The following is a 16,686-nucleotide window of genomic DNA, read 5'->3' as shown; positions in this document are numbered from 1 at the left end:
AGAGGCTGTTTATCCATATATCTTATCCTTACTTAGTTCTCAATTTTCTAAATGCCTCGCAAAGACATTTCTGTTTAACACTTTTCTGATACTATCACCTCTGAAAACATTGATATATTACACTAGTCCTATTTTCTCTGAGTAACTAAAGCTCATATATATAAAGCACAGTAAAGTTCTAACTCTCAGGCACAATAAAGTAATAATTAAATAAGTGGAGTTAGATTGAACACAGTTTGTGTGGCTGCTTTATTTGTGAACAGTGAAGATTCATTCTTTTTAATTTAAGTTCTGTCTTTCTGATATACTTTTCATTGCATCCACTACAAACAATCAATCTAAACTCGTACATCACAAAAAAAGCAGCCACACAACCGCACGATTCCACTCAGTGAACAATTAGATACATGTGGAAGCGGCAATGTTTTAGTTTTCCCGCTATATAAGCTAAATTTTGATCATGAACCTACATTGTTTCAAAAAGAGCAACATTTCATTCATAAATACATGCCTAAGTTAAATGTAAAGTCTTAAGTTATTTGTCCATTGTCACCTTGGTATTGTGATGTCAAAGTTCTCCTAAATGTTATGACGTCAAGTAACTGTATGTTACTACTTCATGTCCGTTATTCAGCTATGGCCTGATGAGACTCGTACGCAGTGAGTTGAAAGCGCTAGCCAATTAAAACTGTGTTCAATCTTACTCCACTTAGTTAATTATTACTATATATATATATATATATTACCCAGTAATAAAAGGGGAAGAACAGTTGGCCAAGTGACACTGAAAGTTGTTGTGGCCCTTATTATTTGGCAACTCTCTTCTAAAAAGAGGGATTTTTATATAACAAGCTGGGTTCACATTTCCATACTGGAAACATTTGCTTTCTTTATTCCAAATTAAACTTCAGGTTTCCTTAAGAATCAAATGTCATCATAAAAATCAGCTAGAACTGTAGGTTTCCGAATTATATTCGCTACCAAATGTGTACAAACTCCAAAATCAAACAATCAAACTGAGACCCTGAAAATAAGGTCAATATCACAACAGCAAAACAGCGTTATCACTACCCCCCGCCATTGGGCACATTAGAATTTTGTTTGTTCATAAAGTATTGAATATAATTACATTTTGTACTAACTACAAAGTGGCTTTATCACACGTATCCAAACCATGGGCTAATTACTGCTGTAACTCAATCCCCCCACCCCCAGGTCAGCACCCTGCCCCGTGCCCAGGGCACAAACGTCACCCCTCCTTTGTTCTATCGTCTATAGCCATTCGTGCAACTTCTCTCTTCAAATACACACGTTTCGCCATATCTAATTGCTCTCACTTTGTTCGTTTTCTTTGTTCACAATCGTGTTTGATTTGCCGATTTACACTTCGAATACCATCCATTTCAGCACTTGATCGTATCAAATTTATTTTGCTTCACTCTCGAAGCTCACCCCAGGGACATTTACCACTTGATGATTACCGCCTTCATCAACTCAACTCTCCGTGATGCCTCCCAAGAGAAAGAGCAGCCATCAACCACAACTCATGAGGGGTGCCAAGCAGGCAAGGACAACCTGGATGCAAACCCAGGGAGTTCATGTAGTACAGGAGGCCACAGCCGATGGGGAGTTTTCAAATAACGGGAGTGTGGCATGTCCACAATTCTCCCAACAACGCAATTAACATGCAATCTGCACAGCTTATAAATGCAGCGCAGGCTTATTACTCGGATAGCCAGGTACACCAACAACTAGATAAAATACTTCAGTTACTAGAACATTCAGCACCCAACCCGGTCAGTGCATACCAAGAGGTACAGCTCGGCTTCAGTTCACCCACCATAGGGAGAATCACCGAAGCTCTTAACATGGATGCCAGTGACACGGCTTGGTCAGACAAGAAAGGTAAATTCAATGGCCCCTTCCCCAGTAGATCTCAATGAAATGGCACCCTGGTTACACCAATATGCTCAATTATATAAGGTCAATTATAGAGACGCAGATTACTTATGGGTAGGTTTTAGTTTTGGTTTCAAGCTTGAGTTCCAGGGTAGCCGTTAGCCGCCTTGCACGAAACTTGCAATCAGAGATTCACAAAGACATGGCAACCTACGTTAAACAAAAGCTACAAAAGGAAGTGGACCTTGACAATGTTCAAGTATCCCCTGTAGGTCTGGTGCCAAAGAAGCAGCCAGGCCACGTTCAACACTCAGGTAAGCACACGGGTGAAATCTGACTAATTCACCATTTATCCTATCCAAAGATCAAATCTATAAATGACCTTATAGACACAGAGGCCTGCTCCGTGGTGTATGGCAGATTTGATGAAGCTATTCACATGGTTCAACAACTAGGAAAGGGAGCATTACCAGCAAAATTCGACATTAAGTCGGCCTTAAGAGTTATACCATTCCACCAATCCAATTTTGTTCTTGTTTGCATCAGATTTGAAGGTGAGTTCTATTTCGATAAATGCTTACCGGCGGTAGAAACTAACAGTTTCAGTCCACTAGTCCTTATAATGATAGCATATAGCAAAACCTTTAAAAATGTCAAAATTCTACTAGTCCTTAGGATACCCTTACTATTGGGCAATTTGGCAAGGACTATAGGACTAGTGCCAATTTCTAACCCTGGTAACTTACCATTTGGCTGCTCCATATCTTGCGCCATATTTGAAACATTTTGTACCTTCTTGCAATGGTGCATGCAATCCCATCTACCAAAGCGCCAGATTATGCATTACCTGGACGACTTCCTAACAGCAGGCACAGCAGGCGCCAGACAGTGCTTAGACAACCTTACCAGATGCATACATAAACTGGAACATTTTGGGGTCCCTATTGCCCACAACAAGTCTGACAGTCTGAGTCAAAGATCAAGGAGGTGACAGGGGAAATCCAAGACATCCTGTCGACTGATAACATAAAGGTCACAAAAAGGGCCCTTCAGTCCCTCATAGGCAAACTTAACTTAATGTGCAGGGCTATTGTAACCTTAGGTACCGGGTACTTTACCCTTCTACCTTTGGTCACTTGTACTTATCAACCACTCCTTGGTTCTAGGGATGATGTAGCTCTTTCTCAAAATCACAAGTCAGCTGGTTTGCTCAAGTCCTTTTTATTTATGATAGAATTAATCATAAATATACACACATGGTCCTCAGATAAGTTCTTGTTGTTGCCTGAATTACTTAAGTAAACACACATACCTAGATGATGCGTTGAAGAGCCTCATGGTTTTGCTGATGAACGTTTAACTCTACTTCTTTTCAGACTCGGGATCATTTCTGATTCCAACCTTTCTGTTCAGCTGTATGCTCCCGACTCCCCGCACCACTCTCAGACAACTAACAAAATACTATCGATGATAAATTTAGCTCATCCCTCCAAAATCACATTTGACATCATGAGAAATGAGTCATAATGGTCATTCCCCAATTTCCATAGTAATTAGTTTTACCATCAAGCCCTTCTGACTAACCAATTTGATTACCTCCCTAAGGTCATTGGTCAGCTCGGACATACTCATATAATCAAATACCCTCAAGTACTCTGCCAGACTGGAAGGCGCCGAAAAAGATACTTAATCATGTTATTTAGACATTTCAATCAAGCAGTAGTACTCAGAAATATTTGATCAACACAAGTTTTAACCATTTTGTTCCATCCATCTATCTCCCTTCTGACATTCCCATTTCAAGACCAATTCTACTAATATAATTCATTGTACTAATGAAAAGTTTATACTCTATCACTTAAGAGAAGCAAAACCAATAATCACTTGCCCCAGGGGTGATGCCCTCACCCTGCTCAATCACTTCTCTCATATGCGTCTATATTTTACCCAAAAGTAAACTAGATTTTAAGTAAACACGAAAAACCCTTTTTCTAAAATACCCTGGTTATACTATACCAATGGCGAGGGCATTCAGCCGTAGGCTTATGGATCTGCTCAGCAAAAGTAAACAACCATTTTACAACATTAGGATTACCAACTGGGTCAAGGAAGACTTACAAATGTGGTTAACATTTCTCACCCGTTATAATGGCATTTCAGTGTTTCAGGATCAACTGTGGGTAGACAGCCATTTGCTTTAGCTGTTTACAGATGCAGCCGCTGGGGCTGGCTTTGGGCCCTACCTGGAGGGCAAATGGTTTAGTGGCAGATGGCCAAACCAGTGGGTGACGGATGGAACTACATGCGACTTGCCACTACTGGAGCTATTCCCCATCTCACTGGAAAAGGTCCTCTTTTTCTGCGACAACCAAGCCGTCGTCGCAATCATCAACAAACAGTCTACCAAAGCCCCAAGTGAGTGAGTGAGTGAGTGAGTATGGTTTTACGCCGCTTTTAGCAATATTCCAGCAATATCACGGCGGGGGACACCAGAAATGGGCTTCACACATTGTACCCATGTCGGGAATCGAACCCGGGTCTTCGGCGTGATGAGCCAACGCTTTAACCACTAGGCTACCCGACCGCCCCCCAAAGCCCCAAGAGTAATGATCCTTCTCCGCTACCTAATCCTGCAGTGCCTCCGGTATAATATTCTGTTTAAGGCAAAGATTGTCTGTACCCATGCTAACACTATTGCCACTATTTCCCCCATCTCAAAAACATTATCAGCTGATCACCGCAATCATGTAACACCGGAAATAGTCAACAATTCGGAACTGAAGTTAATCTTTTTACTATAATATCTGGTTATAAAAAGGTGTTCATTGTTTATCTGGACTAATGTTTGCAATATAGTTATTAATTTTATTCATAATTTCATTCAATAATTATTATAATGTTCACAATAATTTTGGCAAAATAGTATGCGAAGTGATCGTTAGATCATACAACTCACTGTTATTTACAGCAACCACGGTCAGGTCACTGCTATTGACGCCTTGAAACAAACTTCAGTTGCAAGAGAATGGATACACATATCATAAATGCCGTATCATGACCCACTAAAAGTCATATTTGAGGCAGTGGGACTTTTAAATGTAACCATAACGTTTTCGCAATCGAAATACATGTAGCGCGGTAAGTCCTTACAGTGACTGGTCAAAATCGTTCCATACGTAAAAAAATATCCTGCATACCATCTGTACCAAAGTGCTACGCTAATGGTTCTTATAATTTTAAGTATATATGGTGGAAGCTCCAACTAAAATAACACGATATTGGAATATATTATTCCTGATAAAATAATAATTTCAGATATAATTTTTTCCGACCATTGCATCAAAATTCTTTGAAGTTGTATCATTGGGTACCTTTTAACTGAATCACCGGTAGATTGGGAGGAAACGTGAGCCATCTGATTGCTATTTCCGGCTTAGTTTACGAGAAAATACACACGGTCATCTTAATCTCTGCATATTTATCAAACAATGCCTTGGAGAGCAGGAAATACAATGGTAAATCATCATGTCTAGTCATTTTTTATATCAAATTTCATCTTTTTAACTGACCAAGTTTGTTATACCTGTTTATTCGCCTGAATTCACTTAAGGGATACGATATGTTTTTTAGTGCATATTAATACTCGATAAATCGTTTTTTACACTATGAATCATAAACAACTTCTATTCTAATCTTTTTTAAACTCTGAAACGTGCAACGTAGATAGTGGTAGGTAGGCAGAGCATGTATACTGTTTTGTTGGTCATCTACTACCTACAACTCCACCTCGGCTAAACCGCTGATCATTCATAATTCTTATCAATTATTTGGACCCCGAAGGTAGCATTGTAGCGAGGGATTAATGTAGTACCTGCGCACCCTCGGCCATTTAATCCACTCTTATCTCGTTTTTATTATAGGCTAGGGCATCCACAGTTTGGTGGCCAGTGCCTCTCCTTTAACATAGACCATAAAAAAAGAGTCCTATTGAGCCTTCAGAAGAAAAAGCCACTTTGGCCTCTTTATGTCATCAGAAAAATTGATTAAATGTGAAATTAATACACACAAAAGGTCCCGTCTCTGGAAAAAAACCTTCAGTCTTTCTAAGTATCTCTTATAAAACCTAACTTCAGCACATGCACCAAGTAAAATTTCATGGATCAAGGGGGCATAACTCTGTAAAGAAATAATTCACACACCAATTACCGAACTCAGTAATTGTCTTACATAAGCATTAGAGGTGTAACGATACGTGAGGGTCGCGATACAATACGTATCACGATACAGGGGTCACGATACCATACGTATCACGATACAGTGTTTACTGGTACAAGCTAAGCCAAGTTGATGTCTTTCTGCTCTCTAAAAGATGTGACAAATACAGCTGAAGAAGATATAAGGTGTTTATTTACTGTTATAGCAAATTGTCAGCAATACAGTATGTTTTACTGGTTATCTCCCAAAACCCCTACATCCCATTTCCCCTACAACCCAGTTCCCCTACAATCAGTTAAAACAACACGCGGCATTTACCTGTCTGGTATTATGAACTCACCTAAAGGAGAGATTAAGGTCTGGAGTAGAGGTAGTAGAAATGAAAGGGGTAGAGCTTTAGGGGACTATGTAAGTGTAATGAAAGATGCCTATATGATGAGAAGACAATTTTTATAAATTACAAAAATAACAATAGGAAGAAACAATTATTACACTGAGAAACTGAGATGGACGATTTACAGTTGAGATGGCTATGTTTAGTATATAGATACTTGAAACTGACTAACATGACATCAACATGTCTGGGCTTCGCTATGTTGAGTTTGTTATGTCACAGAGAGGAAAGCCCCAAGTCCTATTGGTTATCTTCACACTAAGAATGTCGAGAGACTGACTTGCGTACACTGGTAGTGTGTCAAGTCCACATGTAGAGGAAGACTCACGACAGTAGGAACCGTGATGAGGAATGCTACAGAGGACACGTGGGTTGACGCAACGGACACCACACCAGATGTACCGAGAGCTGTCGCCTTCAACGACTACATCGTCACTACCTGGGTCGACCACGGAGCATGATTCCCCCTACCACTGTGGAACCATCACGGTACAACAGGTCCCAGGACGAACAACAACCTGGAAGGCTTTCATAACCGACTCAACCGAGGTCTCCCTCACCGACATCCCAACATCTACCATTTTGTGGAGGTAGTCAGGAAAGTGGAACAGGCAGAACGAGCTAAGATTTTACAGCTCAACTTTGGAGCAGCTCCAAGAGGCAGGAAGAGAGCGTACAGAGAGGTGGAGAACCGTCTTGAATAGACGAGTTGAATAGAGAGGTGAAATCCCCAATGCAGGTTCTAGATGCAGTTGGCCATTTCCTCAGGCTGGGATAAAGAGTGAATTGAACATTTGAGATGAAATTTATTATAATGTATTATGAATTTTGAAAAATGAACATTTTGTTATAATGTATTATGAAATTTGAAAAATGAACATTTTATTATAATGTATTATGCATTTTGAAAAATGAACATTTTATTATAATGTATTATGAATTTTGAAAAATGAACATTTTTTTTTATAATGTATTATGAAATTTGAATAATATCGCAATCGTAATTTAATATTTATCTCAATCTATTCATGTTTCTTGGGTTGTTCCATTGTATGAAATAGGTAATAGACTAGGGATTAGCAGTGCCCTGGACCGTGAACTTTGTTGTCTTAAGCTGTAGGCGAAATGGGATGTAGGGGTTTTGGGAGGTTACCGTTTTACTGAAACAACAAACTGGCTTTGAAACTGTTAATCGTATTTCATGTATTTTCTTGAGTATAGTGTGCACCAATGTATAATGCGCACCCCCCTCTAGCAGTTTCAACATTTTGGAAAAAAAGAAATTTGAATATTATGCGCAGATAAAAATTGGCGAAGTCCGGCAAATGAAAGGGTGATGAGAAACTTTGTCAGTACAAATTCGAAATTTGAGATAAAAAATCACCAGACATGTTGATTACCGTTTAAATTGTATTTTTTGTTCATTTAGGCATTGTTTTATATCCAGGGATTAAGATTACCTTGTGTATTTTCTCGTAAACTAAGCCGGACACAGCAATGAGCTGTACACACGTTTTCTTGGAATCTACCGGTGATTCAGTCAAGACACACCCAATGATATAACTTTACAGGATTTTAATGCAAGGATCGGCAAGAGTTGTATCTGAAATTATTTTTTTATCAGGAATAATATATTACAATATCTTGTTCATTTAGATGCAGCTTTTACTAAACATATTTAAAATAATAATATTAACCCTAAGCGAAGCAGCTGATCGCTATTGCCGGGTATTATTTTTTACATGGAACCAGTCTGACCAGTCACCGTCAAGGCTCCTGTGCGCGTGATGGCGAGAATGGCAAACATTCCTGGAGTTGCGCCCCCTTGCCCGCTTGGCGGCGCTGCGGTAGTTACGGTCCAACATTCATCGTTGTATCCGCGGGAACATATAAACTTCAGTCGACATTGACCCACTTGCTTTTCTGTAAACAGCCGGTAGTACTTGAAGGCCTATTTCTATCATGAATTACGGAAGCTGGAAGTTGCCCGAACTGAAGACTGAGCTCAAAGCACGAGGTGCTCGAGTGTCAGGAAGAAAAATCGATCTGATAGAACGGTAAGTTTCTGATATTGCTGTTTCTCGGCTTTTCTTACTGAGCAGGTATTTTATAAGAATGTAACAGTAACTATTCCCCATTTTGTCACTTTACACAGTGCAATATTGGTATCATGGTCATTGGTAGAACATATGTTTAGTTTAGACAACTGAGATCGCTAAACAAATAACGTAAGCATCGACGCGATAATGCCGACAACATAAGTGCTTCAGTTTTCGTTCACGTAAACAACATGCCCCCGTTGCTAAGGACGCTTTGAGATGCACTGACGAGGGAAAGAGCGGTGACCACGGATCTTGTACGGAAGGTAAGTGTCGGTCACAATAATTTATTCTTCGAATTAATGACTCACTGGCAGTGTGCAAAATATTACACCCTTTTACATGCGGTTGGGATAACTTCCGGTTTATAGATTCTATAATTATTTGGGCAATCATTCAATAATACGAATATACATAGTAAATTTAAGCAGAGATAGTATCTTGGAAGCGGTCTAAGGACTGCATCGCGTTTAACTCACCAACCCCCACACAATCCATGTAACATTTTCTCCTATCTCCCCACCCCCAATAAATGACATGTCCCGAAAAATGTATCTTAAATAATCATAATGCCCCCGTCCCTTTCTTCGTTGCTATACACATATTTGGAATTGTGATTCATCTGTGGCCAAAACATGATGTAACAAAGCGTGAGGTAGGTACTGAAATATTTGTAAAACATTAAAAATTGCTTGAGCTCTGCACCATCCGATGGCTGAAGAAAGGCTGAGGGTTATCAAGTTCATCGTCCTTTACAGTGAGTGCCTTTTAGATTTTCATATAGTTTTATTCATTTTAGCAAGTGTGATGGGTTCACACATTTATTATTTCCTCAGTGTGAAAGGTACACACATCTATTATTTAAGCCAGAAGTTTTAAAGGTTCACACATTTATTAGGGCTGAAACGATACATTGGTGCACTGGTGCATCAAGTTTTCATGCATGATACACAGTACTTTTTTACACTTGCTAAATTAAGTTTCTTACTACTTGTTTTATGACACCCAAGTGTCAGTCAAGTACTGCAAATATGATGTAATTAGCATTTCAAATTCACTACTAGAAATTTACTTTTGAACCTGCTCTGAAATATTTAGTCAAGAAGTTTCAACACAATTTGACATAAAAATGTGACCTTATGTACTGTGATGTGACCTCCCTGTATCGTTTCACCTAGAACATTTATTTCATCCTCAAGTGTGAAAGGTTCACACATTTTTTATTTCAGCCACAGGTGTGAAAGGTTCACACATTTATTATTTCATCCACAGGTGTGAAAGGTTCACACATTTATTATTTCTTCACCAGTATGATGGGTCCATACTTTGATGTGCATAACAGGGTTTATATTTCTAATATTAAAATTAGATGTAATGAAGCTTTTGAATGGTAGTCTAACAGAGTAATCTTTAGACATCGGTTCGATTCCGGTCGAAGGCAAACACATCAAGAATCCTTATTCACTGCATGTATTTTTATTTTGTGACACAATGTCTTATTCTTGTGTTAAAATTAATATCCGTATTATTATATGTTGTTTGTTTTCTAACAAAAAAAATTATATACAATTACTGTAGTGCAAGTAAAGATATTATTACTGTACAAAAGTCAAGTTTTAGTACTGATAACAATGCAGAGATGGCTTAAGCTTCCTTACTGACAGAAATACTGATTTGTTGACTTTGGAGTTACAGGGATCTGTTCTTAAAATAATTGTACTTTTTGACAAAATGGAAATTAAGACATTTGTGTACTCCAAAAATAATTTAATAGTCCATATATTTTACAGTGATTTTTTTCAATTAGGTTTTTTCTTTTACAGTTGTTTATTTCAAATGTTTTTCAGACTCGAGAGCTATGACCGAAACTGCAATTTTGGGAGAGAGCCAGAACTTGAAGCTGAGTTTGAAATGACACTGCCCCTAGTTGAAACTTATAGGGATGTAAATGGAGACAGTCATCTTCCTTTTTTAGCATATGAAGCTATAAATTATTACTTACAGCCTTTTCAGAAGAAACTTGGTTCAAGTTCAATGAATCTGTACACTAGTAGGTTTTTGAAATTTTTTCGTTATTCAAAACCTAATAACATGTGTTTCCTGAAGTCTGAGTGCTGTGCTGAAATGAAGAAGCATGTGACTTACAAAGTCGATATTGCTATTGATGACGATGGTTCTGTTGTGGAGGGGCAGTGTGAGTGTGCTGCAGGCCAGGGTCCATCAGGACATTGCAAACATATTTGTGCAGTGTTATATGCTATGCACAAGTTTTCAACAACTGGCGATGTTTTAACTGAAGAAACATGTACTCAAAGATTACAAACATTTCATAAAAGTAAACCCTATAAAGGCAGTCCCATAAAGGCGACTGACCTTGATTTATGCAACAGTGAATTGAATGTTATTTTTGACCCACGACCAGTTCAGTATCGCCAAGTGCCAAATTACCCTGACTTTTTCCGCAATGTTTGGTTGAACCACCCTAGTGTCAATACATTTCCAGTTGCTCAAATGTTTCCTCCAGCAAATCCATTTGCTGTTAATCATGATCATGATTATCTTAAGTTATCTTTAGCTGACCAATACCTGAAATCCCAGAATATATCAGAAATATCAGATATGGACAAAACCAACCTTGAAATAATAACCCGTAAACAGTCAAAGAGCGAGGAATGGAAAACTGAACACACACAGAGAATTTCTTCTTCCAATTTTGGGAAAATTTGTTTGGCAACAGACAAAACTGATTTTCATAAACTTGCTAGATCAATGACTAAGCCTTTCGAGGACATTCAAAGTCCACCACTTAGACATGGCAGAAAATATGAAAAGGTGGCAATAAAAGCTTTTGAAAAGTCAAGTGGTTTCAAAACCTCACCATGTGGCATGTTTGTGTCAGATGTTCATCCATTTCTCGCAGCTTCACCTGATTCACTTCTCAGTGATGATACTACCATTGAAGTGAAATGTCCATTTGCATCTAAAGACCGTCTAATCTCTGAGATAACTGTTCCCTATTTGAAGGTATCTGAGGGAAAACTTACCCTTGACAAAAGCAAGCCATATTTCTTTCAAGTGCAAGGGCAGCTCTACTGTACTGGTAGAAAACAGTGCATTTTTATTGTATACACGATGAAGGATTTGAAATATTTTACTGTATCCCGAGATGACCATTTCATTGAATCCATGGTTGAAAAACTTGTGGCATTTTATGACACCTTTTTCAAAAAGGCACTACTTGACAAATTCTATTTCAGAGATTATGACAGGTATTCCTGGTAAATTTCAGTTACTGCTGATACTCATGTGTCAATGGTCATCAGCCCTATAAACAAGAAAGACAGAATTGTAGTCTCAATGTTTAATGCTGAACATATTATATTCTGCATATATGGACATTCACAAACAAAAAGTTATGAAAAAACTTGCGGGGCTCCATTTAAGGATGATATTTCACCAGATGCATGTTGACGTGAAAAGAGTTGCATCAGACAAAACCAGGTTGAACTCTGGTCCCATACATTGATGTATTCACTTGTGTAAATAAATACAATCTCAGATGTTTATTAAGACATTTAGTACTTACTGTTACAGTACTATGTGACAATGGCATCCATCTCTTAATCACTCCAGTATTTATAAGTTGGATAATCTAAATATCACAACGTACACACTGGTCCCATACATGGATGCATTCACTAGTCTAAATAAATACAATCTCAGATGTCAGTTCATACTTACTGTTACATAGAGAATCTCACCCGATGTAATTTCATTGCAGCGATATCTACAGTGTAGATATCGCTTGATCTCATCCAAGCGATATCTCCTGTGGGAGCCAGTTTTGGATGATAAAGTACTATATGACCAGGCACCTCATTATCAACTACTTGAAAGAAAAAATGGTCTGTAAAAAAAAATAATCTAAATATGTATGTGAATCATTAATTGCCTGTTTTTAAATTTGATGTGATGCTATAATCAACTGACATCATTGCTGACTGGCTAGTATTGAGCACAACCACCAGTGGCTTAGTTAATGACATAAATCCTGCTGGGGTATCGTGCAGGAAGCAGAGGCACCGTAAGTCCCCATGATCCCCGGTGAGGTGGCCTAGCTTTGGTTTCTGATGGCCTATAACCCGTGTTTTAAAACTGTATAAATATTGTTATGTCCAAATGTGTATGAAAAAATGTTTTTAAATATACCTTTGCATTCATGAGTAAATTGTGTATATCAACTTGGTCTTGTCGCTATATGGCTGAAATAGTATTGATGTGACATTAACTTTTAACTCCTTTTGTGACGATGGCAACCATCTGTTAAGTACTCCAGTAGTTAATAGTTGGAAGATCTAAATATAGATGAAGCAGTGCAATACAGTGCAATACATAATCACAATTCAGTGTCCATACTCATAAATATCATCACTGCTTGAAGCATACTCCTTCAGCTCTATATCTGAGGAATTACAACTGTCATGTGATTATTATCTGCAGCTGAACTGTTTGAGGGAATGATAAAAAAACATTGTCATTGACTTCTTTCTTGTCATGATTGCCTTTTATAACATCTGAGAGAGCTGAAGCAACAGCACTAAGATGTGCCAAATATCTGGACCGGTCTAGCTGCTGCCAGTATCATATGAAACAAGAATACACAGCCATGGGACACAATAAATTACAATTTGTTTCTCAGTAAACATGTATCCATTGAAAAAATAATGGATATATGATCCAGAAATATACACTTCAACTTATTCAGATTTTAAGTTCGTGAAATAAAAGCAACCAGTATTTGGGTTTAATCCAAATTGCTGCCATGGAAAACAGGAAAGGGCACCAGTTCAACTTGTGTTTGATACATGTGCAAAGTTTCATAATGACATATGAAACAGTTTCCGAATTATGCTCGGACAAGAAATGTGTCTCTCCCACTTTGTGGCAGGGGATAATGTAACAGTACGCACCAAACAATGTCAACATTCTTAAATTCATGTCACTGATGTCATAAATGTAAAACAAATTCAGTGAGTGAGATGGGTTTAACACCACATTGAACAGGACGTTTAGCATTACATTATCATAATCTCTGATACTAACACATTTATGTTTGTACCTTGACAAAAGAGTATGATAGATTGTGGCTGCACAAATGGTAAATTTGCTTCAAACTTGCTTTTTGACCACAGATTCCCATTCTAGTCTCAACATGATACATAATCGATAACATGTTACATTCAACTTTATCCTCATGAATATTTAGCAACAATTATCTTTAATCATGTAGCAAACGCAAATAACAGGCCTTTTTGAAAGAAATTAGAAACAAATCTCCATACTCTACGTCTGACTAACGTCCGCCTGGAATCAAAGATATTTTTAATGATTAGCAAGTAGTGGGAACAATGCACTTTTTGAAAGAACAAAGCATGAAGCAAACCGTGGTTATTTCTGTGGCTAATTTGGTTTCTGAACTGTTAAGAGGTTCAGTGAGTATTTTGAATGTTTTTGCCAGACCAATAATACGTTCAATGTGAACTCTTTTGCTTGATATTTTCCTATCACGCATAACAGTCTTGCCAGACATACGGTTTTTCTTTGAGAAGAATGTTGGCATATTAATGGTAACATCTTTTGGTGCAAAAATATATTGTACGTTGAAACCTTTATCGGCCATAATACTATCTCCTGGGTCACACATCACTGTCAAACCACTACGCTCTACTATTTGACGATCACTTGTGGAGCCACCATACGCAGGAGACACGTATGACACAAGACCACCTGGTGTGGATCCAACAAGTATTTTGATAGTATTTCGATTTTTATACGTTGAGTATGTAGACTGCTGAGCTATGGGGCGTTTTGGTTTCTGGATAGGGCATTCAGTACCATCAATGATAATTCGTGTGGATGGAAATTTGGATTTGAAATCAGAAGGACAAAAATAGTGCACTAAGTCTCGTTCTGGCCAGTTATCAAGCTCACTCCACTGTCTTTACATAAAATTTACCCAGGTGATCCATACATTTAATACAGTTTTCTCTGAAATTCCAAAATGAAGACCAAGTTCAAAGTTAGTCTTATGTCGGCGCAGTTTCATAAGTGTTAAAAGCAATTGATTTTCCACACTGATAGTCATACTGTCAACTTTGCTGTACAAATAATTTAGGTGATATGCACAAGGACCCAAACTTGCAAGTACAAAGGTGAAGTCTGTATAGTTTGACAGTCCTGTATAAAACAAAATTGCTGCAGCATTAAACATAATACTTTGTAATGAAAGCATTGGAAATTTGTCTGTCTGAGCTGATGTACTTTCATATTCAACCTCTGCACTATCTGCAGAACAAATGTTTAAGTCGGTATTCATGTCATCAAACTCAACATTGTCAATTATTTCCTCCCCAGCTACCTCACTGAGATCACATTCAATATCACAATCTGTATCCATTGCTTTAAATGTCCTCTTTTGGCTCTCACGTCTTTCAATGCGGGATTTCCTTAATCCTCCATCGGCCTCAAGTGCGTTGGCTGATGCAGTCCAGGGAAAGATTGATGGTACAGCATCTGGTTTTCTCTGTTTCCTCAGAGGTGTACACCCTGGGGAAAACAGTAGTAGATTATTATTTTCCAAACAGATATTGTGCAATCTTTTTACTACCAGTTGTGAGATAGCTTTTTATGATTAGATTTAAGTTAATTTGCAGGGAAATAAAAAATTTCTATGGGCACGATATGTTTTGTCACATTATGAACATAATAGTGATACACATCAATACATTAGAAAAGTAAACAAACATTTAAATTAAGGAAAATTATGATATAAATTAGCTGACAATTTTCGTAGATATAGTCTCAACATTACATACATCTAATGCCTGATACAGAGAAGTGTCTATAAGTTCAACACGTACACATGACACTATTCTGACAAATACATATCAAAAGTGAACAAACATGAACCTGTATTCTTGAATCATCTGTGCCTCATCTCTGTGGAAAACAAGCACCTGCAGGAAAATGTAACATGACGCATTAAAGGCAAAAACGTCAAATATGTGTTGACATTCCTGGTAATCATCAATTCAACAAATTAAAGAAGAAAACTAAGAAGGGTTATGGTCAAACATCAACAACTTCATAAACAGGAATATAATGGTGGTAAACAGGGTTTTACCTTAATTAACTGGGTATGCACTAGACCCCCAGTAATTGATTTCAAAGGCCCTTGCATGAAATATATGAGGGTCAAACCTAAACATAACCATGATCACTGACTGGCAAAAAAATGGCTACTATAGTAAGGCCTAAATGACACATTATTTCTATCTTGGTTTTAAAAAAACAATGAAATATACTCATAGGTTCACATGCAAACACACACAAACATGATTACATTAGAATTAGCCAATACTAAAATTTACTTGCCTACTCTGACAGGAGGGAACTAAAATTATTGTGAAAAAAATCACACACTTCGAAGTTTTAAGAATCTTTACTCAATTTAACTCAATGACAAAATCAAACTATCTGTGAAAATAAGTGTGTCCCGCGGGACGGAACAAATTCTATTTTGTCTGCGTCCATTCTTCACATTTCTGCATACTGGATACACATTTCTGAGTCACGTAAAACCCTCTTCGTAATTTCAATGCAAGAAAATATAACAAATATAATTGGCATGCACGTTTATTAAATCTGCCAACGAATAGAAACATAACAAGGTACCCAAATATCTTACCATAACTAGTTACAGCAATGAAATCAGACGGTCTGAAGTGGGAATGACACACAACACTGTGAGGTGACGGTTTCCACATCTTGCCTTGGTTTGATTCGTCGCTCCTCCGAATAGCTATCAACCATCGTTTCAGCAACATGGGTTCTCTCGGAAACGACAAACCACCTCGATTGCAGCATCCCGGGACACAGCAGCACGTCGAAGGCATCGTAAATACTTCGTTGTAGTTGTTGGTCGTGCAAATGTCTATGAATCGCGTAATATACCGGAAGTACGCGCAGGACCGTAGCGTTTGGCGCCATCTATTGGCGAAGTAGTAAAGGGGCATAACT

General features: G+C 38.0%; 2 protein-coding genes and 1 long non-coding RNA gene across 3 annotated transcripts in view; 1 reads left to right on the top strand and 2 right to left on the bottom strand.

The window, feature by feature from the left end:
- LOC124126953 (blastula protease 10-like) overlaps window positions 1-16,686 on the bottom strand; it is an 85,149-nt gene that overhangs the window by 988 nt on the left and 67,475 nt on the right. The gene's annotated exons all lie outside the window — the stretch shown is intronic.
- Window positions 8,311-13,316, top strand: LOC124147891. Its single transcript, XM_048398133.1, has 2 exons — window positions 8,311-8,565; window positions 10,455-13,316. Exons 1-2 carry the CDS (start codon window positions 8,471-8,473, stop codon window positions 11,887-11,889), a joined length of 1,530 nt encoding a protein of 509 aa, XP_048254090.1. The 5' UTR covers window positions 8,311-8,470; the 3' UTR covers window positions 11,890-13,316.
- LOC124147892 lies at window positions 11,954-16,683 on the bottom strand. Its single transcript, XR_007221827.1, has 3 exons — window positions 16,355-16,683; window positions 15,577-15,623; window positions 11,954-15,213 (listed from the first exon to the last, which is right to left on the bottom strand). It is a non-coding gene; the product is annotated as an uncharacterized LOC124147892 (long non-coding RNA).

This window comes from Haliotis rufescens, unplaced genomic scaffold (assembly GCF_023055435.1).
Source record: "Haliotis rufescens isolate VD_foot unplaced genomic scaffold, xgHalRufe1.0.p SCAF_18, whole genome shotgun sequence".
Lineage (NCBI taxonomy): Eukaryota > Metazoa > Mollusca > Gastropoda > Lepetellida > Haliotidae > Haliotis > Haliotis rufescens.
Note: the sequence above shows the minus strand (reverse complement) of the source record. Positions and strands in the feature narration are given on the sequence as shown.